At 43.1% G+C, this 26,811-nt stretch overlaps 1 protein-coding gene across 2 annotated transcripts in view; it reads right to left on the bottom strand.

The window, feature by feature from the left end:
- Window positions 1–18,515, bottom strand: part of RASA2 (RAS p21 protein activator 2) — a gene marked incomplete at its 5' end in the record, with an annotated part of 109,507 nt that extends 90,992 nt beyond the window's left edge. For both annotated transcript variants that reach the window (XM_079704496.1, XM_079704495.1), the window contains one exon: window positions 18,362–18,515. In XM_079704496.1, coding sequence (XP_079560622.1) covers window positions 18,362–18,515 — 154 coding nt within the window. The remainder of the gene's footprint in view (window positions 1–18,361) is intronic.
- Between the last annotated feature and the right edge of the window lie 8,296 nt (window positions 18,516–26,811).

Raw genomic sequence — 26,811 nt, 5'->3', positions numbered from 1 at the left:
TGCTCTGTAACAACATCATTTCTTGTTGAATTCATAACTGGTACTCTTTAAGAACTTTTCAGTCTACATGACTTACAACATAATTGTTAGCCAAATTTTTTTAAAAAAAATCTTCTCCTAAAGCATGGATTTTTAGAGATGAACCAATCCTCCACTGGGCATTTCTTCTCCCTCACAGATGTACTGCAAGTAGGCCAAGAACACCTTCACACTACACATCACTGGTTTTGTCAACCATAAAACGTGACAGTAATTGTTTCTCTGCATCATCCATATCTTGCAACTTCATATACAGAATATATAACAAAATGCTGTATTTAGCTTTGACCCCCTTCCTTCACACTGTTGCCAGTTACTTTTTTAATATGTAAACATATATATCACTCCTTGCCCAAAAATCTTCAATGGCTCCTCCATATCTACCACTGCCCACCTTGCAGGATAAAACCTAAAATTCCTTCGTCTGGCATAAAAACCCTTCATAATCTGGCACCATCTACTACTTAATCTTTACCCCCACAAGTTATGCTCCAGCAGTACTGTATTTTTAGTTCCTTGAAAACACTGTGTTCTCTCACGCCCCTGTACATTTTCAACACTATCTTCATTGCATGGGATGCTCTCACCTGATTTTTTTTCTCCTGAAAGCTCTGCTTAAGACCATCTTTGTAAAGTCTTCCCTCCGCTCCTAGGTAGGCAAGTCACCCTTTCCTCTATTCCCTAATACATCTTATATGCACTTCTACTCTAAGGATCGTATTGTATTGCACTTGTATTTCATTCAACAAATATTTATTAAGTGCCTACAGCATGCCAGACACCTTTCTAAATGCTGGGAATATAACAATGAACAAAACTAGGTCTCTGCCCACATGGAACTTTTATACAATGGAGGCAATGGGGACAAGCATCATAAACTCTTAAACAAGTAAGTATATAATATTTATTGCCATGGAAGAAAATAAAGTAAGGTAATACAGTTAGGGAGTGCCAGGCCCAGAGGGTAGAGAGGGAGGAGAGCAATGTTATTTTATACAGGGAATCAAGGAAGGCCTTTCTGTGAAGATATTTGAGGAGATACTTGAAGGAGGTCAATGAGGGAATGTTTCACGCAGATACCTGGGGAAAGAGATGGACGAGCAGAAACAATAAAATATGCAAAGGCCCTGAGACAGGATAGTTTGGCACACTGAAGGAATAGCAAGGAGGCCAGTATGGCTGTCAAACAGTAAGCAAAGTAGGAAGACTGAGGAAACAGTAAGAGATGAGGTAGGATTGGGGAAGGAAACAGGTTAAATAGGGTCTTGTAGGCCAATGGAAAGTCTTAGGTTTTTCAGAATGAGATGGGAAGCTATTGAAGGATTATGGGCAGAAGAATGGCATGATCTAACTTTTGTTCTAAAGAATCACTGCAGAAGGAAAAGGGTGGAAGCAGGAAACTAGATAGGAGGCTATTGTAATAATTTTGATTAGAGATAACTGAGACTAGGGGGGCAGTCCTGGCATGGAACGAAGTGGTCAGCTGGGCATATATTTTGAAGACAGAGCCAACAGGATTTTTGATAGTTTGCATGTGGGTGTGAGAGGAAAAGGGGTCAAGGATCACTTCTTAAGGGGTTTCAGCCAGAGCAGATGATCTGGATGAACAGAGATGCCACTTCCAGAGGAAAGAGTCTGTTGCTGGGAAAGAGGGATCAGGAGCTTGTATCGAGTATGTGAAGTGTGAGATGCCTATGAGATATCCAAGTGCAAATGCAAGTGGGCAAAGAAGTGCTGGCCAGAGAAAAAACCTGAGAATCATTAGCAAGTACAGAATACATCTCAAACCTTAAGACTGTACAGGATCACAAGGAAGGTAAACGTGGAGAAAAGAAAAGAGATTTGAAGATGGAGCCTCAGAGCTCTCCATCATTTTGCATTAGTAGAGTTAAGAAGGAACCAGCAGGGGCTTCCCTGGTGGCGCAGTGGTTGAGAATCCGCCTGCCAATGCAGGGGACACGGGTTCGAGCCCTGGTCTGGGAAGATCCCACATGCCGCGGAGCAACTAGCCCCGTGAGCCACAATTGCTGAGCCTGCGCGTCTGGAGCCTGTGCTCCGCGACAAGAGAGGCCGCGATAGTGAGAGGCCCGCGCACCGCGATGAGGAGTGGACCCCACTCGCCGCAACTAGAGAAAGCCCTCGCACAGAAACGAAGACCCAACACAGCCATAAATAAATAAATAAAAATTAAAAAAAAAAAAAAGAAGGAACCAGCAAAGGAGACTTGCTACATGTCTCTTCGCTGAATATCAACTTAAGGGACAGGACCACTGCTTAGCATCGTGCTTAGCTTATAATAGATAATGAAATATCTACTGAATAAGTATAAGTATGTGTATGTTTATAACTTTAGCATGGGCAAAAAAAAGAGGTTCTAATATCACATCATGAATTATAAAATTGCATATAAACTTCTTTTTATAAGTTTGATGTAAGTGTATCCATCTCAACTGCTCGAAAGTTTTAAAAAGAAAATGTCTCCTGTATACAGGTACCAAAAGCACTAAATTTCAGAATGTTTATAGTGTTAATACAGAGATATCATATTGAAAACAAACCAACCAGTCCTGAAGTGCACACATTCAAACGTTTACTGAGTGCCTGCTCTGATGCCAGGGACACAGTAATGAGAAGAACAGAGAAAACCGTGTCCTCACTGAACTAACACAGATGGACAGATACAAGATAAATCAATTAAAATGGTATGTTAGTACTAAGCAGGAATGGGCCCCACAGGACATGGCAGAGGGAGGGGAGCCAAGGAAGGCTCCACCTGGAAGGTAACTTCTGCATAAATACCTGAAGAAAGAGGGGAGACGAGTATAGAAAATAGCTCTTAGTCATTGGCAAAAAGTAAACAATTTTAACCAAGAAGATAAACACCATTGGGAATCAAAACCAATAACCTAGATTAACAGAAATAGAAAGACAGCCAACTCTCTGTGTACAAGATCAATGATTCTGTGCAAAGGTCACAGGTCCAGAGCCTACCATATAAATTTTACCTAGGACTAGAATTCCAAATAGCAGGGTATTGGGTAGAGATTCCAGTGTTATGCTTCTGGGCATGGATGTGAGTATGCATATATGTGTTTATGTGTATGTTTTGGGGGGACTGTGTGCATGCATTTATATCTATAGGTTTGTATGCGTGTTTCTGTGTGTCCTAGAGGGGAACACTACTGGGATAAAAGAAGATAAATATTTATCAAGCAGTTGCACGCTCCTAGACAGTGCTAAATATTTTCTCAAATACCTCATTTGGTTGGTACAACAACCTTGTGACATAAGCATTACTGTTCTCTTTTATAAACTAAAAAAATTCACAGTTACACAGCTGGCACAGTGAAATGACAGAAATCAAATTCCAAAGCCTAGTCTTTCCATTCCTATTAATGTCTTTCTGAACACAGCAGTGTTGAGAGGAACAGACAGCTATTCCTGTCTGAAACTATCCTAAGAGATCTTGTAGAGTCTCCAATCTATTTCAAAGGATACCTTAAGCGCAGAAATAAAAGCCAATACAGACCCGCCAGCGTGATTAACTCCCAAGAGAAACTGCAAAGGGCCAGGGTCCTGGACAAGATGATCCGAAGATAAAGATTATTTGGAGTGGGAGGAAAGCTAAATCATAATAATAGCTCACTATATTCATTTATCAAATAAATAATATATTACACATAGATTTTTTTAGGGACTTCATATATATTATTTCACTTAATCTTCACAGAAACTTCTTCCAGGTAATTTTTTTTAAATACAGAAACTGGGAATGGAGGGATAACATTCCAGGAGTAAGGCAGGCGCAGCGTGAACAAGCTTAGAAGGTGGAAACAGGAGGAGCACCTTCAAGGAGGCAGTGAAGAGTACAAATTGGCTAAAGCGTAAAGAGAGATGAAAGGGTTATAAGAAAGGATGAGACTGTAAAGGAAAGGTGGCATCAAACAGAACCTGGAATGCCAAGCTAAGGAGTTTTAACTTTATTCAGGAAGCAACAAGGGTCACTAAAAGTTTCTGTGTGATCACAACTATGCTTCAGGAAAATTACTAACAGTTACTGGGCCTAAACTAAGGGAATAAAGGGGACATGGGAGGAAAAGAAAAATGGAAGAGGTGCTACAGAGAGAAAATTCACAGAATTTGGCCTGAGTGACTTAGGATATGATGTTCTAATAACTGGAATAGCAACCTAAACAGGATTAGACCTTTAGATGGGGGGGAGATATAAAACTATGCAAACATTATCATTTACATACACAACGAAAAAATGGAGTGAAGGAGAATGAAGCAAACATACGCTTAAAAATATAACAGTTTCAGTGTTGACAAGCTTAGAATAAAAGTAAAATGCTGTTATGCCATCTAATTATAAGCAAAAAGACAATCCTATATGTGTTCTTTTTTTTTTTTTTTTTTTTTTTTGGCTGCACTGCGTGCCATGCGGGATCTCAGTTCCCCAACCAGGACTCAAACCCATGTCCCCTGCAGTGAAAGTGCCGAGTCTTAACCACTGGACCGCCAGGGGAGTCCCAAGACAATCCTATGTAATGTTAACATATAAGGTCTTTCAAATTTTCGTATGATGTTTAGTTTTAATTTCTGCAGTAAGATGAAAGTTGCACAATATTCTGAAAACATATACAGTACTGGTGCAAGTTAAACAAATTCGTTTTGGAGACACATGAGTTTCAACTTGAGTTTCGTACTTAATGATCTGCGTGTCCCTAGTCTCAACCTCCTGCATAAAAAGAGGTAATTATAATGCTTCAAGGACTACTGTGACTATTAGCTGAGGTCAAGCACTTACCACCATACCTAGAACAGAGTAAGCACTCAGTAAATAGTAACTAGTAGTGCCCTTCCTTGGTTAGAGATTCCTAAAAATTAGCATCTGTACACAATTCCCTTCACTCAAGCCATTAGGTCCTGACCAAAGATAATCTGTAATTTAAAAACTAGGTATACCAGAGAAGCTCACTTGTTTTTAATGAGACTTTTATTAAAGAAATAATACATTTCTACTAGAGGAAACAGATGCACAAACACCTGACCTTTCTATACCTCGGGCTGCACATCTCTAAAATGAGGGGTTTGAACTATTTCAAACGGGGGGGCACAATTTGGGGTTCAGCTAACCAGAGATTTATTTTGTCTGTCTTGCATAGTGTTAGGAAAAATGTAGCCAACATCTAGAAACTGGGAGAGTTAATAATAAATAAATCCATATTTCTGGTTTCTCTTTAATAATCAGAGACCTGGCAACGTGGTTCTGAGTAGAAACTGTAGACAGACAGCCTCTTTCGAAATCCTAACAATCCCCACCTGGCTTTAACTTCACTATGCCTGGTCTCTGTAGACTGGAGTTTGCAACGCCTTAACTAGTTAATCTTCTAGGCTCCCGTAGCTTTAAGATCCTGAGAGATAACACCTGAAATGTTTTAAAATGCACGTGGCAACACTGATTTCAAATGTTTTTAGATATTGCTACCTGTGGCCAGTTTAATCTCATAAACACTACAAGAACTGGATATACATTTATGTTAAATAGCTATTCATCAAGAAAACTATGAATATATATACTTTACCGATTATCACTACTGCTTACGTTACAACGAGCCAGGCACTATAGCAAGTCATCCAATCTTTCCACAACCACTCTGTAAGATTAGAATAACTACCATTACGAATTTATACAAAAGGAAGCTGAGGCTCAGAGAGGTTAGGTGATTACTAGGAAAGTAGCAGAAAATCATGTTTTCAACATGCTACATTTTCATTTATCGTTCAATCAATTTCTAGATACCTAATAAATACTTCCTATAAAGAAATCTTACACAAGAGCTGTCTCTTGTTCATTTTTTACAGTTCTCAATGGAGAAAGGAAGAGAAAAACTGCCGTAATCACACATGACCTTCCAAAAGGTTTCCTATGCACCCTCTCCAGAGTATGTGAGATTGCCCCAGGTGTACAGGAACAAAACAGGAGGGGGGGGTACCTAAGAACCACTGAAGAGAAAAAAGGTACATAGCTGTTATTTCGCTCTCTAGTCGTCATCTCGAAAGCACCACTGGGAAGTTATACATTTATATTTGTGATACTATTGAGGCAGAGACTGAGACACCAACAGGCATATGGTGACTGCTGGAATATCTACTAGTAAGTAGGGTTTTCCAATGCATAAATTAACATAATCAGATAACTAGATTGTCAAGCAACTTTTCTCACTCCAAATAAATGACAAATTACCTTTAAAAAATATAATCTGAGATTCTATAATCCCACTCAACTGGTAATCTTTAAAAAAATCAACACATTACATAATTGCTAGCAGAAATCTGGTTCTACCGAAGAACAGGCACTATGATATCAACCTGGGACCTGGAGGTTAAAGAAACAGGGAATAATAAAGTTTCACTAACACTACACTCCTACTCCATCATGGAAATAAGGTACTGTGCAATCACCAGTAAAACATAAACGAGGTAATAGCACGGAGTGAGCACTTGAGTGGGCAAAGGACTCCAGGAATCCACTATAGTTTAGGTGGTTAGCCTAAACGCAGTGAGCAAAGAACTGTCTTGTGGTTATAAAACCTGAACAACATAAAGTACAACTCTTGACAAGGCATAAAGTCAAGGTGAAAGCATGAATTCCATGGCAACTCCTCAAAACTGCCCTGCTAGGTAAGATGCAGCTCCTCAGTGTGAAAGTCTACAGAACATAGTTAGGGGCCAATTGTTGTACACAAGTCATGTGCATAATAATTATCATAGAGTTATCTATATTGCTATCATATTAATCACCTCTGACTGAAGCTTAGGCCGGAGCAAGAAGTTAGGAAACGACTGTACATAAAAAGGCAAGTTTCGCAAGGTATTGCCAGGAAACCTCCATGGGTTATAGAGAGACGTCACCAAGTTGCAGGCAGGATCTTCCTGTGGTTTGCCTTGCCCACTTCTGGTTTCAGTTTTGAACGTGTGCTGATCCCTAAGCTTCCTACAGCCCCCTTCTCAAGTAGCAAACCAAACGCTGAAGCACATATGGCAGAAGTCTCTCCTAGGATAGGCCAGTGGTCCCTACAGCTACAAGAAACTTACAGGCTCCTAAGCTGACCAAGAGTCACTAGTATGGCAAGCAAAGGAAAGGCCCAAAGCCAGGTGGTGACAGAACCAAGGGCTACATGGATGGGCCACATATGAGATAAGGCTACTACTTCTTTTTTTTTTTTTTTTTTTTTTTAACACGGTACGCGGGCCTCTCACTGCTGTGGCCTCTCCCATTGCGGAGCACGGGCTCCGGACGCGCAAGCTCAGCTGTCATGGCTCACGGGCCCAGCCGCTCCGTGGCATGTGGGATCTTCCCGGACCGGGGCACGAACCCGTGTCCCCTGCATCGGCAGGCGGACTCTCAACCACTGCGCCACCAGGGAAGCCCAAGGCTACTACTTCTGATAACAGCATCCAGGAAGCCAAAATGGGACTCAATCATGATCCAGAGTTTTTCAAAAAAAAAAAAAAAAAAAGTGGCACCTAGATATAAAGAAGTTGCACCCACACAGGTGCATGTATATGGGGGGGTGTGTGTGTGCACGTGTGTGTTTTCTAAGAGAACCGTTAACATGCACAAACCCACATGAGCACAGCCAAGCAGACAGAAGAATAACATTGTTTGTGAAACCCCAAAACAGTACTAAAGATAAATTTTTATAGCATTCCAACATTCTAATTTTATTGACATTAGACCATAACCAATTTAGGGATAATTATTAACTTCCTGACAACAGAAATGTACTCATCAGTTCTTCCCAATATACCAACTCACAGGCAACTTGGTAGAGAAAAGGACATGGACCTTGGCATCTTAAAGACCTTCTGAATACCTGCCCCTGCCCCTTTGAACCCTGAGCAAATAACCTTTCCATCTGCTTCTTTGCTAAAATAGGAATTAATAACAAACTTCTTCATGAAATTGGATTAAATGAAATAATTTACAAAGTATCCTAACAGAGTACCTGGAAAAGAGTAAATACTCAATAAATGTGAGTTCACTTCCCCCATCTACCAAGAAAATTTTTTTATAAAATAAAACTGTCCAGGGACTTCCCTGGTGGCACAGTGATTAAGACTTCTAGCTCCCAATGCAGGGGGCCTGGGTTCAACCCCTGGTCAGGGAACTAGATCCCACATGCATGCAGCAACTAAGAGTTGGCATGCCACAACTAAGAAGCCCACGTGCTGCAATTAAGGAGCCCGTGAGCCACAGCTAAGTCCCAGCACAACCAAATAAATAAACATTTAATAAAATAAAAAAATAAAACTGCCCAAATTCAAAACGAGGAGGTTCCGAACCACTCACACAAATGTTAACAATATTTTAAAAATTATTCTTTTTACTATATTCCTCTGAAACAAAACACTGAATTTTTTTAAAGTCAACTTTCTGAATACAAACAATTGGTGAAAACAGGCAGAGCATATGGGAATTCACTGTATTACTCTTACAGTTTTGTGTGTGTGAAGTTATATCAAAATTAAAAGTTACCCAAAAAATTGACAGAAAAATTGACTTTATTTCTATGTGAACTCAAAATGTTACCCAACCTAACATCTGGTTGCCCTTATTTTTGCAGATAGGATAGTCTTCAACAGTTAGAGAAAGAGAGGCTCTCACAGAATAAGACAAATATTGTATCAAATTCACTTACACAAATAGTCATTTTTTGATAACATACCTCATACACAAATACACTCTCCAGAAAAGTAAACCTTTATAAGGCCAACTCCCTTTGTCCACCACTGACATAACCAATGTTGTTTATCTTTTCAAACATCTTTCTGTGCATTTTTCCATATACATATACAGAAGTCACATATAACTATACATACCACCCTAACAACTGGCTTCTTTCTTATTCAATGATACCTCTTGAAGTTCTTTCCTTTCATACTATAGATACATCTCATTCTTTTTAGCCATATATGGGATAAGGCTACTATTTCTGATAACAGCATCCAGGAAGCCAAAATGGGACTCAATCATGATCCAAAGTTTTTCAAAAAAAAAAAAAAAAGTGGCACCTAGATATAAAGAAGTTGCACCCACACAGGTGCATGTATATGGGGTGTGTGTTATAAAATATGTATATGAACATACTACTTAGCCATCATCCTACTGATGGACACTTAAATTGCCTCTGTATTGTTTTACCAACAAGGTAACATTAAACATGTTTGTATATACCTCTTCTGCAACCGTGTGTTTCTGTAGGGCAGATATGTAGAAGTAGAAATGCACAGGGTATACACACTTAAATTTTTAACAGATATTGCCAAAATGCTCTCCAACACTGCTTTCCAGTTTAAATTCAAGCAACAGTGAAGAAAGTACCCGTTTCCCTAAACCCTCACCAAATACTGAAATCAATGAGCCCTTCTTTTTTCACAAACTGATGACTTTTTAAAATCTGTATTTCCCTGATTAATTTTTGTTAAACCTTTCCAGTATTTTCTTATGTTTACTGGCCTTTTGTATCTTTTCTGTGGAATGCCTATTCATATCCTTTATTTTTCTAATGGCCTTTTCCTTTTTAAAATTTGGATGAACTTTTTATATACTCTGGACACTAACAAATAAGAAGTATAGATAGCAGGTTAAGAGTAACAGAGCCAGTCTGCCCATGGCTCACTCACTGTCCGATCTTGACAAGTTACTTAGTTTAGCCTCAGTTAAACTAAGGCCTCCGTGCCTCAGTTTCCTCATCTGTAAAAATGTGGATAATAACTGTACTTATAGAGTCACCGTGAAGATTAAGTTAGTTAATATACTTAAAGTGCTTTATCTTTTTTTTTTAAAACATCTTTATTGGACTTAAAGTGCTTTAAAACAGTGCCTGGCACAGTATAAGTGTTATATAAGTGTTCTCTTTTTTTCTGTAGGATTTGCTGCAAGTATCTTCTCCCAATCTATTGTTTATCTTTTAGCTCCTGTTTATAGTTAAGTCTTCATTTACTTTTCCTCAAACAATTCTTTTTCCATCTCTATTCTAACATCAGAAATTATATACGTAGATGAAACAAACAAAAGACTGCCCTCACTGGATCTCATAACCAACTTCTCCTCAAGAATAAACAGAGACATCAGCCAAAGCATCTAAATTTAAAAAAATCTTTCCGCTAACGAGATAGCTAACTTCCTTACTGCATAAAGCATTCCCACAAATCAGTAAGATGACTGATAATCCAGCAGGGGAAAATGCAAACCAAATAAACACCAAAAAATGGGGGAAAAAATGCCTCTTAAAAATATGAAGAAAGGGGCTTCCCGGGCTTCCCTGGTGGTGCAATGGTTAAGAATCCACCTGCCAATGCAGGGGACACAGGTTCGAGCCCTGGTCCGGGAAGATCCCACATGCCGCGGAGCAACTAAGCCCCTGCACCACAACTACTAAGCCTGCTCTCTAGAGCCCGTGAGCCACAACTACTGAGCCCACGTGCCACAACTACTGAAGCCCGTGCGCCTAAAGCCCGTGCTCCGCAACAAGAGAAGCCACCACAATAAGGAGCCCGCGCACTGCAACGAAGAGTAGCCCCCGCTCGCCACAACTAGAGAAAGTCCGTGCGCAGTAACGAAGACCCAACACAGCCAAAAATAAAAATAAATAAATTTATTTTAAAAAAGTGAAGAAATCCTCAACCTCATTTAGAAGTGCAAATTAAAACTAAATATTAGGTGTTCCTTTTCATCTTACAGACCAGTAAAGATCAAGAAGTTTTAAAATACACACTATGGGGGTGTAAAGAAACAGGCATTCATATATTGCTGCTGGGAGCATAAACTGTTATAGTTTCTATGAAAAGCAATTTGCCACTGTCCTTTGAACATAAAAATGCACATACCACTCAATTCATCAATTTAACATCTAGGAATTTATCCTATAGACACATGCATTCATATGAAAAATAAAATACCTACAAAATTATTTATTGCAGTAATGTTTGTAATAGCAAAAATTGGAAATAATCTAAATGTCCAGTCCAGGGGACTGGCTAAATAAACTGTGGTATATAGAGATGATGAAATTTTGTGCAGCTGTTAAAAAAATGAGGCAGTTCCCCCTCCTTCCCTCCCTCCCCCCATATATATACACATATATTTATGAAAAATTATCAAGCTACTATTAAGTGTAAAAAGGCAAGATGCAAACAATGTGTGTATTTTGTTGGGATATGTATATTGGTGAGACAGAGATATTAATACTCATACATTTAAGTATAAATGCTTAAATAACCTCTGCATGGATACAAAAGAAATTAATTGGTAATGCTTGCTTCTGAAGAGGGAATGGCTAGGGGAATAAAAGAAGTAAGAAAAATTAACTTTTTAATGTATACCCTTATGTACCTTTTGAATATTGTACCAAGTATTTGTACTATCTAATCAAATGAACAAATAAACCTTTAAAAATAATCAAATGAAAACCTCTCTGTGATCACACCAAACTTTCTACTGGTACCCTTTATTCTTTTTTTTGGGGGGGGGGCGTTGTTTTTGCCATGCCACGCAGCATGCAGGATCTTCTCCGATCAGGGATTGAAGCCGTGCCCCCTACATTGGGAGCACAGAGTCGTAACCACTGGACCGCCAGGGAAGTCGCTGGTACCCTTTAAATGGTCATGCACGGCAGGTTGCTAACATTCAGGTAGTTGGTGGTTAGTCTGTTCAATGGGCAAAAGCAGAGGCTCACTATCCTAGCTGCCCATTAACAAACCCTGTGGAATGTTTTAAACCTACAGGTGCCCAGGTACCACCCCAGAAATTCTGATGTAGTAGGTCTGGAGTAAAGCCTGGGCATCAGAATTTTTTAAGTTCACAGGTGACACTGATGGGCAGTCAGGTCTGCAAACAGCTGAGTTAGAGCATAACAAAAAAAGGTAAACATCCAGGCTCAGTCTCCACCTAGATTACAACCACGGTTTCATCACTAACCCTAACTACTTCGCAAAGTTCTTAAAAAGGAACAGATGACAGTATGTAGCTGGCACAGTGAAAACCTATGACTACTTCTGGATATTATCATTAGATAGGCAGTGTCATCTTCATATATTAAACACAGTACTTTTGCAACACTCATACTAATGAGTTCATCTTATGCAGCATTTCAGCAAAAACTTTGATAGTAGTGGACTAGTGCCCAACAGGCCATTAACTGTGTGACAGTGGAGTCTCTGAGTGTCAACTTCTTCATTTGTAAAATGAGGGGACTGAACAAGATATGTTCTCTACCTTCCAGCTCTAAACTTTTATAATTCTCTAAGAATACAGGTGTCTAAAAGCAACTATTGCTTTAGGATAAACTAGTAAGAACCTTTTTCATCTCATTCACTGCTTAGGCCCATTTCACAGTCCAGGAGGTTGGTGCCCTGACACACACTCAGATATGTATTGTGTACTGCTGAATAAAGTAATGGTCACAAAAAACAAAACAAAACAAAACAAACTTGTTAGGATTCAAACAATCTTATCTAATAAATCTTAGTGCATATTACACACAATAAGTACACTAAACACATTTAAGCATTAAAATAAAAGCATCCAGGGGCCTCCCTGGTGGCGCAGTGGTTAAGAGTCCACCTGCCGATGCAGGGGACACGGGTTCGTGCCCCGGTCTGGGAAGATCCCACATGCCGCCGAGCGGCTGGGCCCGTGAGCCATGGCCGCTGAGCCTGCGCGTCCGGAGCCTGTGCTCCGCAACGGGAGAGGCCACAACAGTGAGAGGCCCGCGTACCGCAAACAAACAAACAAACAAATAAATAAATAAAAGCATCCAATGTACTGTCTTAAAGTATTAATAAATGTTTCAAGTTAAAAGGCAACAATCAAAGACTCAGGGCTGGATGGGATGTTAAAGACCACAACCAAACCCTTCATTTTACAAGTAAGAAAACAGAAGCTCAGCAAAGTTAAAGAATTTGCCCAAAGTCATTCTGTCATTAATGATATTCTTAGAACTAAGCTCACTGTAACAAATTTGTCAAGTATTGTTCATTCATGTTTGCATGTCTACTGGTATAGCCTTATAAAGTATATTATTTTAGCTAGGGATTTTGGTGAAAATAATGACATACAAAACTAAAGATGTATTGTAGAAATTCTTAATATACATAAAAAGTTTCTTAATTTACATTAATTGATTACTATACCACAAAACTGATAGCAGCACTCAAAAGCAAACAGAATTTCATTAGTAGATAAAACATAATCTGCTATTACTGTCAAATAATTTCACAAAGCACATTAGCAAGAAATAGGATTAGCATCTATGATTAAAGGATAAAACGACAGTTTTATTTCAGCTACGTTAGTCCCACAGTCTCTTAAGAGTCTATTCAAACAAAACAAAACAAAAAAAAAAACAACAAAAAAAGAGTCTATTCAAAGAGTTCTAAGTTAAAAAAGAAAAATTCTATGAACTCATTGAGGTTTACCTCCTGTCTTCCTCAGAGCAAATGATTAGCAGACTGCTCTGTGAACTTTTACAAAGAACCCTTTTCTCTCATTTCGATCCATCTGAAAGATGGATTCTTCCTCCATCTTAAATAACTCATCATCTCATTTCAAATTTCTGACAATAATGAGTTCTTAGCATGAACAAACCCTTTTTTAATCTCTATTAATTTATTAAATAACATCTCATTTCAAATGTCTGATAATAATGAATTCTCAGCATGAATAAACTCTTTTTAATCTCTCCCTCTCAATTCGATCACATTGGTCAATAAAATGTTTTGATTTATATGTTATTACCAAAAAATTGAAACCTCCCATGACAAATAAAAATATTTAATGTGTAAGGTGGGATTATTAGATTTTTCTTTTACAGGCTCAGGACCAATTAGTAACAATATTCATGGAATACAGTCAGGTAATAATATTCAATCCCCAAATAATAAGCAATCAGAGCATTTAGATAAATTTAATCCTTTTCCTAATAAGGCAACTTTGGCATCAATTCAAACCTAAGCTCAGTTGGAACTGTGATTTTGAAAGGGATGAACTTCCTGCCACAGACCCATGTATTTTTTTTTTAATAATACTATCATCTTCTAGTTTGTTTAGCTGTAAAATTTACAGAACACTTTCACATATAGTACGTATCTCAAATCCTCCTCAGGATAACACAGTGAGAGGTAAGACATTTTCTAAAGGCCTATTTTGTTCTAGGCACCATGCTGACACCTGGACATTAAAAAAAACAAAAAAAAACAAGAATGAATTCTACCTTGGAAGAACTCACAGTCTAATGGGGGAAAGAAATGGGTTTCTATACCATGTGTTACAAGGAAATCAACAACAATTTGTGATTCCCCAGCGGTACAAAGGCCTACCACATTCTCTCCAGGAATGAGGGTAGCAATGTCCTGCCAACACGGCTTTGGTCAGGAGATCACATGGAGCAGGCTTCTGAAGGATGAGTAGGAGTTCCCTGGCATAAACATGGGGTGGAAGAAAGGAGGAGACACGCCCAAGCACAGGGAACATACATGAACAAAATGGCTAGTGATGAGGCATTATTCCCATTTTAAAGGTGAGGAAGATAAGCTCAAAGGTAAGTGAGCTGCCTAAAGTCACATGAATGATAATTAACAACGTATGAAACAGAATTCAAGTCTCCCGATTTTAATCAGCTTTGTACACCAGGAAATGCCAGCACATGTTGGACCAGAACATAAAGTAAAGTTTTTAGCTACTACTTTATTACTCCTTCCTAAGAGATGGCCCATATCTGATTCAGTTCCTGGGGGGATGAAGAGAATGATTGGGGAGGGGATTTATTTAATCCTCAAATCAAGCCTGTGAGATAGAGGTGTTTTAACTACCCCCACTTTACACACAAGAACAGAGAGACACACAGATGTTAACAAAAGTCAGAAATTAAGTGAAGAATCAAATCCAGGTGACTAACCTGACCAAGCCTCTAAACTCAAGTACTTAACCATATCCCACGGATCCTACACAGGGAGACCACGTGAGTTCTGGGACATATCGTGGTCCCACAGATCTTGTACTGTACCACACATCTCAACGTTCACATAAATCCTCACTGGCTCCCTTATCAATCTGGTCTCCCTTGAGTAGGTCAACCCATGCATAAGGTGGTCTGGGCTCTCTGAGCAACATTTTTACAACATGATTTAACTGGATGAGAGCAACTTAACAAAAAGCAGTAACCAAAAAGGAGAACATGACAAAATAACAGCATGAAGCCTGAAAGTATAAAGGAGAAAGCCCCAACCCCCATCTTTCACTTGTGTATGGGTTTTTTAGGGGGATGGGGCCAATGTCAAAGTGCTTCAAGAGGACTAACATACCGGCCACTCACCGCACAGGAGTTCAGACCAAAGGATGGAGTCTGGAGTACAACCTTGCTTTCCTTGATCAAAGGTTCATACAACTCTAAGACATCCAACAACTAAACCTGGCTCTTGAGTATTAATATTTGGAGCTGCCATGGTTTCCTACTGCACTAATATGACTTCAAGGAATTAAGGGTCCGCACATAAGCTCAAATACTGTAGCAACCCTGGATTAGCTAATGTCAGTTGATTGTTTGAAAGTGACCACAAAATGCCATTTCACCTTGTGAAGTATACGGAGAATATATGGGATATATGGAAATATATGGGAAATTTAATAAATACTGGAGTGATATGCCTAAAGAAGGTTGTGGACTACTATTCTAGAACTTTAGAGAGATATAAATCCAACCCTCCCACTTTCTGCTGGAATAATCTGGAGTTGAAGGGTCCTATCCAAGTCCAGGAGAAAGAACATTTCCTTTCAGGCTCACTTTCAGACTTATGAATCTATAATTCCCCAAGTCAAAGGCTCTCAATCAGCAGTTGAAATCTGCCAGCACATCTCCAGGCTGGTGGGCACATCAGGTTTTCCTCCGAGGTCTCTCTCCCAGCATGGTGAAAAAGAAAGCTGACACAGTTACCCACACCCCCAAGCTGCTTAATATCTGCACAGTCAGAACCGCTATCATCCCATTTCTGTGACTTTAGCACCTGCTAATAATGACACTTCCAGCCCCCCAGCCCCCAACCTGCAAAACCCACATGTCAGTTTCAGGGAAACAGAAAACAGCATCTCTTCACAGGGTTCTGAAGGTCAACCAATTCTAGATTACACCAGCTAAAAGGAGGGCAAAGAAACGGAGAGGGAGATGGGGAGAAGCTTCGTATATAAGTTTCCTAATATGCTTTTTCTATGAAACAGACACTAAATGACCTGAGCTATAAGCTGAACAATTCAAAAAGCAAGAAGCTGACTGCGATAACAGATGTAATACTTCGGCTATGGTTAAAGAGATAATATCATTCCCAGCAACTGGATGTTCAATCTCCAAGTTTCTCTCCCATAGAAACAAAGTTGAGTTTTTTTATTTGTAGGCCCAAGTTTCACTCACAGTGATATCACTTACTGTGCTATCTTTGCCATGGAGCAGGTGAAAGTGCAGGGCAACTAAGTCCTTCTGAAAACAGCCCAACCCTAACCCTTGATTCCAAGATATGTGTACATGTAGTTCCATGGTACAACCCGCAGCTATGTAAATCAGCGAGGCTCCAATAGACACTGCCTAGCATCAAGTGACACTAAAATGTAAAGCAGTGAAAATCTGAAAAATCAGATCAGTGGGGGGTGCTCTGGCCCATTCATTTATAGTTTTCCCAAATATTAAATTAGATATATGCAAATATTAAGCATAAGACTTAATCTGAATACTGAAAAGATTTTATACCCTAGTAGGTTGTGTTGGGATCTTAGATATAGACAAGATCTCCTTCTCTGGTGTCATTTTTCCAGATTTTAAGAACTGTACTCTCTTAAGAACCCCAGCACTACTTCTGGAAATAAAAAGGTGAGAGAATTTAACATGTCTGCTTCTGAGGTTTCATAAAATCCCAAATACTTGAAAGGGGGATCAACTTGAAAAAGGCAAGTGGGGAAATCCAAACTCACTTAATAATATCACTATGCAGGAAGAGGAAAATTTTACATCCTGTGCAAGAAAGAGCATTGTTAACCATTTTAATGCGATTCGATTTGCTTCATACAAAGTAAAAAGTACTCCTAACGTCTAAGGGCTATTTACACGAAACATGAAGCATGTAGCATGTTTCCAGTCTGAGGGTACTGAATCAAGAAAGCAAAGCTAATTTTCGACCAGAGCAAAAATAAACTGTATTGACATATCTTAAAAACAGCCCCCCCAAAAAAGTGCTTCATCTGAATAAACTACAGTACTGTGAAAACACTGGCAATCTGACGCCAAAGGGTCATTTTTAAAAAAAATAAATGTCCAAATGACTGGATTCAAATGGTCTGTCTACAGTAATGCTCAGGGCCTCTGAGCAAAAATGTGAAGGCAGCTAGGATGGCTCACTCACCAAAGTAACAATTAAAGGCATAAGAAAGAAAGGAATGAAGTGGGTTAAGTGCGGGCTGGATGACTGTTTTGAGACCTGCTCACAGGAAGCCACTACATCCTGCCTGAAGTCCCTGTCAGTCACGCTGTCTCTCGATTCAAGTCCCCGCCGCAGCGAGGTGGGGCGAGTACAGGTGTCCGGCCCCAGCCCCTCCCGGAGCGCTCACTCGCGAGCACCCGTGCGGCGGCCTCTCGAATCCCAGGGCGGCCCGTCTCCCCAGCCCTGGGCGCCTTTTCCACCCTCGCCCCGGGTCGTGAACCCAGAAAACAGGCAGCCCCCTCCCCTCGGGCCAGCCCCAGTTCCCCGCCCTCCTCCTCCTCCTCCTCCTCCGGCCGCGCCTCCCGGTAATTACCGCCCGGCTCCCACCGCGGGACCGCTCCCGACGCCAGCAGCCGCCCGCAGGCCTGCGTAGGAGGGCAGCCGGAAGCTCCTCACGCCCCCGGCTCACGCCCCCAGCCGCAGCCCAGGCCGGGGCGTCCCAGCGTCCAGGCCGCGCCCCAAAGCCGAGCCCCTCAAGCCGGCGCTGCCCCCGCACCGCCCACCCCCCCGGTCCCCGGCAAATTCCCGGCTCTCCACTCGCTCCGGACTGGGGCAGCCTCAGCCCACGCCGCCCCGTCCGGGAGACGCCTCCCCCAACACACCCCCCTTTCAGCCTCCCCGGGCCGGTCCTCCCCGCGCGCCTCGCCCGGCCCCCGCCCAGGCCCCTCTCGGCCCCCGGGTCCCAGCGCGGCTCGGCGCCGCCACCCCCACGCGCCCGCCGCCCCCTCAGTCCCGCGGCCGCCGGCGGCGCCGCCGCCGCCGGGTGGGTTCCCTCACACCGGCCCCAGCTTACAGATCTTGCCCCGCAGGCTCTGCAGCACTCGGACCTCGCGACTGTCCTCGTCCCCGGCCTCCGGCTCTGCCGTCGCAGTCGCCGCATCGGAAGAAGCCGCAGCAGCAGGGGCCGGGGCCGCCGCCGCCGCCGCCGCCGCCGCCGCCGCCGCCATGGTGCCGCCCGGCCTGTACCGCAGCCGCCTCGCCGCCTGCGTAGCGGGGCGAGGCGGAGCCCAGTCGCGGCCTCCGCGAGGGCGAGCCTCGCGCCTGGCCCCGCCCCCCGGGCCTTGGCCGGGCTCGCCCCGCCCCGCCCCGCCCCGCCCTGCCCCCGCCCCACCAGGGGCCCGGCAGTCGCCGCCCCCGCTCCCCCGAACCCGGGCAGCCAGGCGCGAACCCACCTCTTGGCTTTCCTCCTCTTGGCCCCGTCAAAGCCCAGGCTCTAGCCAAGTGTGGCTCCGAGTCGTGGCTATGAGCAGCCTCAAAACCCCGCTGAGAAAACACCGGCCCTCCCGAGAGTCCCCAAATCCTCCTGGGAATTACTCCCCCCTCCCGCCGTCCGCGGATTTCCACATCTAACGCTCAAGGGAACTCCCTGTGGGAAGAAAGAATGGAATTTGACAGTTGCGTGGACCTCCAAAGTACCTTATTCAGAAGGAGCCGAGGTGCCTTAGAGACTCCCCCAGTAATGTCCACGTGCCCTCACCCTCAAGCCAGACGCCACACACACACAGATTCTTACTTTTAAGTCAGAACAGTGTTCGTTCCGCAAAAGCTGGTTCAGAAAAAGATCCCTCCCCCCAATCTCAACCTGAGTGCAGCGCCGGAGACCCTCCCGTAGAGAAACGTTGAAGCCTCTACCACCGCTTGGGTACTTGGGAAACAAAGAGCAAAGAAGGGTCGGGTCGCATCTCCCATCCCCCCGCCCATAAGTGAGCTTGTTGAAAAGTGGATTGACACTAGGAAATTCGTAAATCTTTGACTAGTTTGTTAGCTTTTTTTTCAAGGGAACTTTTTGCAGTGAGTAAACTGCATGAATAATACCCTGGTATGTAAGGAGGAAGATGATTTCCTAGTCTTGAGGTTAACTGCAATGCCCTAAGAAGGAAGAAACTGTGACTTAATAGGGCAGGGTGGTTGTTTTCTAGGGCAACAATAGGAATCAGTCTGTCAACAAATATTTTTTGAGGGTCAGACTTAACAAATGATAGCTTCAGAGACTGCACAACGTCAAGGTGAAGACAGCCCCAGCTCTCCAGCAGCTCAGTCTGGGAGGAGACACAGAGAAAGGCAGAGGCACTGGGAGAAAAGAACTGAGATGATTAAACTGGGGAGTCAGGGAAGTCCTTCCTGGGAGATGTACTGCAGGATGAACTGAAGACAAAGGGGGAGAGGTGGAAAGGGGCCAAGGAGCAGAAGCTGCTTGGGCAAAGGCTGGACAGCCTGAGAGAATGGCCTTGGTATGTGTCTGTGGCCGAGGAGTGACACTACCAATTCTGCGTGTGTTGCCAGTGACCCCTATGTGATTTTTACACATGTTGGAGAAAGTGAACCTACCTCCTCCTATATGAATGTTTTGCTGTCGTTTCACAAATAGGTCCGAAGCTTAATTCCCTACCTTCATTTCCAAATCTGAGTTCACAGCCATATTCTGCTATCTGGGCTATAGAAACTTTGACTCTTTTTTTGAATCCCTTGTCCCCATACAGTTTTCAGTTGCCACATCCTTCTGACTCTGCCGAAATCTCTCCTCTCTCTTCCTTCCTTTCCATTCCCTGTCATTGTCCTTATTAAAACCATCCTCATTTGAGTAGTGTCAACATGTCATAGTATTTTGTGTGTTTTGTTTTCAGAAAGAAGAAGCTTATGAGACTGACCTGGGTCGGAGCCTAATGCTATAATTTTTACATGTGTGATGTTTGGGCAAGTTACGCAGTCCTTCTGAACCTGGTTTTAAACCGTAAAATGGGAATTCTATACTTACTCCTCCCTCCTCCAAGGGTGATTCTCAGGATTAAATCATTCTTGAGAGTGTGTGTGAAGCATCTAGTGGAATGCGCGGCAGGTAGCAGCAGGATTAACTCAGCAAACATCACCTCCTGCTCTTGACTGGAACTCTTAAAACAGGTCTCCCATCCCTCTCCTTCCTCCTACACATCACTTAAGCTTTCTAAAGCAAAAATTGGAGTTTGTCACTTGTCTGCTCAAAAAAGCATCAATGGCTTCATTCATCCCTTAAGCCGGCAGCAAGCTACACAGTACAGGTCATGAACAGTACTAGAAACGACGAAGAGTAAAGTTCACATTCCTCGGGCGAGCTTTCAGGGTTGGTCCTGGACCCAGCCTACCTGACTCCTCTTATCTCCGGCCACACTGAGCCACTTTGCCCACCAGCCGGCCTCTGTTAGGAGGGCCCTTCCTCCTCCCAGACCAAATGCTGCTCCATCCATCTCTCTTTTTCTCTCACAGACAGAGGTTCTGATCTGTACTCGTTTATGGCATTGATCACTTTCTGCCTGGTGTTATGTTACCTGTGTACTTGTTTATCTCTTCTTCTAGATTCATTTTTTTAAACTCTTCCAATAAATATCTGTTGAATGAATGATTTGAATCATATTAGCTCACTTCCTCTCCTCTGCAGACTCGAAATTTTCCTGTTTGGGAAATTCTGATTTGTATTTATTATTCATTTTCATACCTGTCCAAATGGTAAAAACAGGAATGGGAAACCTTAATAACAACCTATAATTGAAAATTAAAAGCTAGTGTTTAAAGGTTTCTTCCTTTCTTTAAAATAACACCTGTACAGATTCTCCTAATTTCCTTTCTTTTCACTAGCTTAACCCCAGGTCCATAACTCTATCACTAAATTGTTTGAAAACAGTTTTACATGAAGTGTAAAATTACACATTTTTCCTCCCAGGCAGCCTTCCTGTTGCAGATTTCAGAATTATCATACTCTTTCACTAAAAGTCAGAAACTTCATTTTTTCTTCATCCAAAATCATTCCTAATTACTCTAATTCTGAATAAATGTTTAAGGACATTAATATTCTTTTGCTGGTACTGATCTGCTTTGCAGAGATTTTTAGCAGAGTCAATGTTTCCTTAATGTAAAATATTTGGGAAATAAGGTTTTGTAAAGACTCAAAAGATTTACTCACTATGACAAGAAGGCTGTTGCCTCCCCCTCCCTTAATCGCCCTGGCATCGTGTTTTAAATTCAACTAGAGTTCCTCTCATTTCTTCACGATGTTTAGTAACTGGAACAATATTGCATCATACACAAACTTGCCCTTCACTTCCTTCCTCAAATTATTAATGAATGTGTTTAAAGGCCCTCACTCCTATCTCTACCCCCTCCATTCACTACTTTGTCTTTTCCTATTTCTTCACCGGTGTTTAACCTGTTCAGTCTTTCACCGTAACTTGGCTGGCTTCATGGTAGCCAAGGTAGGGAAACCCTTAATAAAAATATGTCCCGCAGCTAGAAACTAATCCCAGAACGTGTCAGTTATACAGCATTGTTTTGAATCAACAATAGCACACGCCAACCTATAACTTGGCACTATAAAGGGCTATCTCCTGGCCCTGAGTTATTTATTCGCCTTCTTCCTGGTGAGTCAGGGGAAGAGAAATGTGCTTGCTTTTCAATATTTAAATGTAGATCATTTCCATAGGACTTTACACACATGAAGCAGAAGCGATGGGGAGGCAAGTTCCTTTGGTCATTGATGACTTGGTTTCCCATTCATCTCATTAGAGTACCGTTTGTACCTCAAGCATTACACACTCAGTTACATTGTACAATTAGCCTCTACATCCAATCAGCATTTTTCTTTTTGATAAGTTAGGGTGGTGGAAGATGAGGTAAGACCTTAAATATTCAGAATATTTTGCAGAATATTCAAAATATACTTTTTTTTTAAATTTATTTTTGGCTGTGTTGGGTCTTCATTGCCGCATGCGTGCTTTCTCTAGCTGCAGCGAGCGGGGGCTACTCTTAGTTGCAGTGCGAGGGCTTCTCATTGCAGTGGCTTCTCCCGTTGCGGAGCACAGACTCTAGGCGCATGGGCCTCAGTAGTGGTGGCACGAGGGCTCTAGAGTGCAGGCTTAGTAGTTGTGGCGCACGGGCTCAGTTGCTCCGCGGCATGTGGGATCTTCCCGGACGGGGCTCGAACCCGTGTGCCCTTCACTGGCAGGTGGATTCCTAAGCACTGCGCCACCTGGGAAGTCCCTCAAAATGTACTTTTAACTGTTCACCACAAGATCAAACAGAGCCATAACAGGGATGTCTTCAAAAATACTCATACGTTTTTATCCTAAAGCCTCCAGCTCCTCCATTAAAAATATTTTCAAATTTGCTCAGCTCCTGGAACAGGACATTGAAAGCCTGAATATTGGAGCATGGGACAGTCTATGCCCTTAGGCCTGCCTGACTTCAGTTGTTTCTCAGCCTCCCTCCTTTTGCACTGTGATGGTATATCCACTATGCCACCACTGCACTTTTCTTGTTATTTTAGACGGATGCACTAATCGGTCTGAAAAGAAAACTAGAAAGTTGGACAATCATGCACTTGTTTCATCTCCTACTCTGTACTCAAGAAATTTCTGTATTTTTCTGGTCAGAGTTGTCCATTCGTCATGAACCCTGGAGACATGCTCCATCCAGCTGGCAAGAACCGGACCAGGGCCCACCTGATTTTCATGCTCTGAAGGCATTAGCTAAGGTCTTCTGAGGCCAAGAACCCCATCACTTGCCTGGTTGGTACACATTTGAGTTTTTACCTTCAGCGGTCATTCAAAGGGGCATGGGGCTAGAGACCCACCTGGCTATACTCATGGCAGGTTGGAGATAAATGTCATCCCCCACCCCGTTCCCTCCCCAGGGCCAAAGGAGAATAATGGAGTGGTGCTTGGATAGATGATGCCCTTGAGTTCTTCCAGACTCTGAAGGAAGAGAAAAGGAGACTTGGATGGAACTAGAAAGGAGCTGGCTACAGAATGGCCCAAAACCTCAGCAGCAAAAGTCAGTGGTGGGGAAAACATCCATAAGGAGAGAGATTCAATAACACAAGTCCAAGAGCAACCTCTCTGAAAAGTATCTCTATCTTCTGGCCAAACACAGAAACTAATAGCGCCCTGTATTGAGCACTTATTTGTGCCAGTCTCTTCACATGGACCCATACGCGTTGATATTATGGTTGTTTATTGTTGCTTTTTTTGTTGTAGTTATTCTACGTCTCTGAGCACAGAAAGGTTTAAAAAGTCCCCCAGGTCAGACAGCTAGTACACAGGATACCTGGGATGGGGAACGGATGCACCTCTGACTACAGTGCACACTCCCAGTCGTGCCACTCCAGTGCCATCCTAGGAGGATCTGCATACCACTGGGCAGTTTTCCCGGCCGTAAAAGGTTGGGAGAGCTCAGTTCTGAAAGGCAGTCAGTCATTCCTGATGGTGAGAGGAACTTCTCAGCAGCTTGCCTGGTATTTTGGAGGTGCAAAAGCTGTTTGGGTGCTTAGCCCCAACGCAGCAACACCGGCTCCAGAAAAGAACCATAGGAGAATCTTATTTGAACAAAGAAGGGAACAGGCTGCTCCTGTAGACAAAAAGGACTCCAGAAAGAGGGGGCCTGACTGGGGGGTCGGAGGCAGCAATTCCTGCACTCGCCGTTTGGTTACATAAGCAGGATTCTGTGGGTACAAAACGGTTTTATTTCTGGCTCCACGTCCTTTTCTCCCTGCTCTGCGACTACTTCGGTCCCAGCCCTCGGTGAAGACTCATACAGGTTACGCTGCTTGTCCCATCACTTTTAGTTACCAAAAATGTCTCATGACAGTAACTTAACTGTCTAGCTCAGACTAATAATCAAAACTTCTCACTTCAAAGCTAAGCCTTCTCCTCTGTCCAGATTTAGGCCTGTCCCAGGCTGGAGGGTTTACAGGAGGGCAGGGTGACGTTAAACTTCTTGCCTTTTTTCTGGGCTCCTGCACTCAGTGAGGTTGCTGACCCCTTGGGGATAGGCAGGGTCCAGGGGAAGAGGACATGGGGAATGACACCGCCTTAGACGACCTTCCCGGCATGATGTGGCACTGCTGCGCTCTGAGTCTGACGATGCTCACAGCTGCCTTTCTTTCATGGATCCCTTAGGCGGGTTTCCTGGAGATTCTCTGTTCTGAATCTCAACTCTAGTCGTGTCACCTCCAGCCAGCAGCTGATGACTCCAAACATTTGGCCCCTCGATTTCCTCAGCCCACCCCTCTGCTGGGTCAATCCGTCTGGCACCTTCCACTTTGGATGAAGCTCTTTAAGTGACGTCTCCAGTCCAGCCCTCCTGGGAATCGTGCGCCCTCTCGGTGGACGGGACGCTCCCTCCCACTCTACCTTGTCCCTGCTCCATACTTCTCTCTCACTTTTGCTCTTCTGCTGCCTCAGGGCAGTAGCCTCAGCTTCTTGCCTTTAGATTTCTCAGGTCTGTCACACTCCCGGGACACCCCCAGGTGCAATGAGGAGTCCCTTCGAGGTCACTTTCACTCGTCTTGATAAGAAACACCCTCTTTGCCTTTGCCCACAAGAGGGGCATGGAGAAGTGCCATAGCACAGTAACAACTCTTTCTGGAAGACTTCTCCAACCTCTTCCTGTTATAGGCCAGAGTGAAAGATGGCTAAAGCCGGCCCATGGAATGGCTCCCCCTGGCTCTTGCAGATCCTGCATAGGAGGTCTGGCCTCTCATATTAGGATGTGAGTACTGTCCTGTCACACCAGAAAAGTGAGACGGGAGAGGCTAATCATGCCACTCATCACACCCAGACCACAGAAGAAAATGATGGAACTTAAAGGAGGCTGGCTGGGGAAGGCCTCCCAGCCATCGGGAGGGAGTGGTCCAGAGGCCCTCTCTGACTTCCTGAGAGGAGGATAGTCCAAAAGGGTGAGGCACAAGCAGTGATGAGCTTGACGGCACTGGAATCCTGAGACTGACCCCGGAAGGCATCATACCCCAGACTGCTCCTGCAAACTGCAGACAGCAGGGGAAGGATGCTCCCTTCAGGAGGCCCTAGGTCCAGGGGACTCTCAGCCCCAGGGCACATAGAGTCTCAGAATCTGAATGACTGGCTGCTCCTGGGGAAAGTAGAGTGATGGCCTGCTAGTGTATATCTTCCAGGGAGGCTGGAGAGGCCTACAAAGGTGCATGAAGGGAGAGTGAAGGTTAGATGACCTGAATCCAGGAGATGAATTTGCCGAGGGCTCACTCTCCAGGACTGGAGGAGGAATGCTTACTCAGTCCAAAAAAGCACTAGGGCTTCCCTGGTGGCGCAGTGGTTGAGAGTCCGCCTGCCGATGCAGGGGACACGGGTTCGTGCCCCGGTCCGGGAAGATCCCACATGCTGCGGAGCGGCTGGGCCCGTGAGCCATGGCTGCTGAGCCTGCGTGTCCGGAGCCTGTGCTCCGCAACGGGAGAGGCCACAGCAGTGAGAGGCCCGCGTACCGCAAAAAAAAAAAAAAAAAAAAAAAAAGCACTGAAGCTTGATAACTACAAGCACTTATATCTAACTTGTCAAGTAAAAAAATCTATTCTTTCAAACCACTTTTTCTTTAGATATCATTTTAGGCTTATATGTACCCTTTATCTAATTCTCTAAATGTTAACATTTTAAAATATTTACTTTGCGGTCTTGCCATTTATTCTCTCTCTCTCTGTCTCTCTCCCCTCCCTCCTACCCATTCCTGAAACCATTCCAGAGTATGTGGTGCCTCTACCCATAAATACTTCCATGGATATACCCTAAAGAAAAAAGAGTTCTCTTATGTGACCTAGTGCAATGATCAAAATCAGGAAATTAACAGTGATACCATTTAGTAGGTAATCTACAGGCTTTATCCAAATTTCATCAACTGTCCCAATAATGATCTTTACAGAAAAAGAAAGTCCCGGATCATGAGTTGCATTCAGCTGTTATACATCTTTAATCTGGGACAGTTCTTCAGTTTTTCCTTGTCTTTCACAAGCTTGACATTTTTGATCAGTACAGGCCAGTTATTTTGCAGACTATCCCCCAGTGTGTGTTGTGCATTTTTGGTAGGAACACTATGTAAGCGATGCTGAGTTCTTCTCAGTTCATCTTTTCAGGAAGCTCCTGGTGACCATCTATCCCACTACTGATGATGTCAACTTTGATCTCTTAGTTAAGATGGTGTCTGCCAGATTTGTCCTGTGAGATCACTGTGTTCCCATGTCATGAATAAGTATCTCGTGGGCTGATACTGGATATTTAATAAAAGCAAATTTCTTTGTCTCCCCATACATGTTCCTCCTTCCATATTCTGCTTGGATGAATTACATCTTCACTTGGCCAACGGCCTAAGCTAGAAACTAGGCAGTCATCACTGTTTCTTCTTCCTTGTCTTTTGTGTTCAATAGCCAAATCCTATAGATTCTGCCCCTTTCATGTCTTTCAAACTGGTCTTCTT

The sequence above is a fragment of the Hyperoodon ampullatus genome (assembly GCF_949752795.1).
Source record: "Hyperoodon ampullatus genome assembly, chromosome: 5".
NCBI lineage: Eukaryota > Metazoa > Chordata > Mammalia > Artiodactyla > Ziphiidae > Hyperoodon > Hyperoodon ampullatus.
Note: the sequence above shows the minus strand (reverse complement) of the source record. Positions and strands in the feature narration are given on the sequence as shown.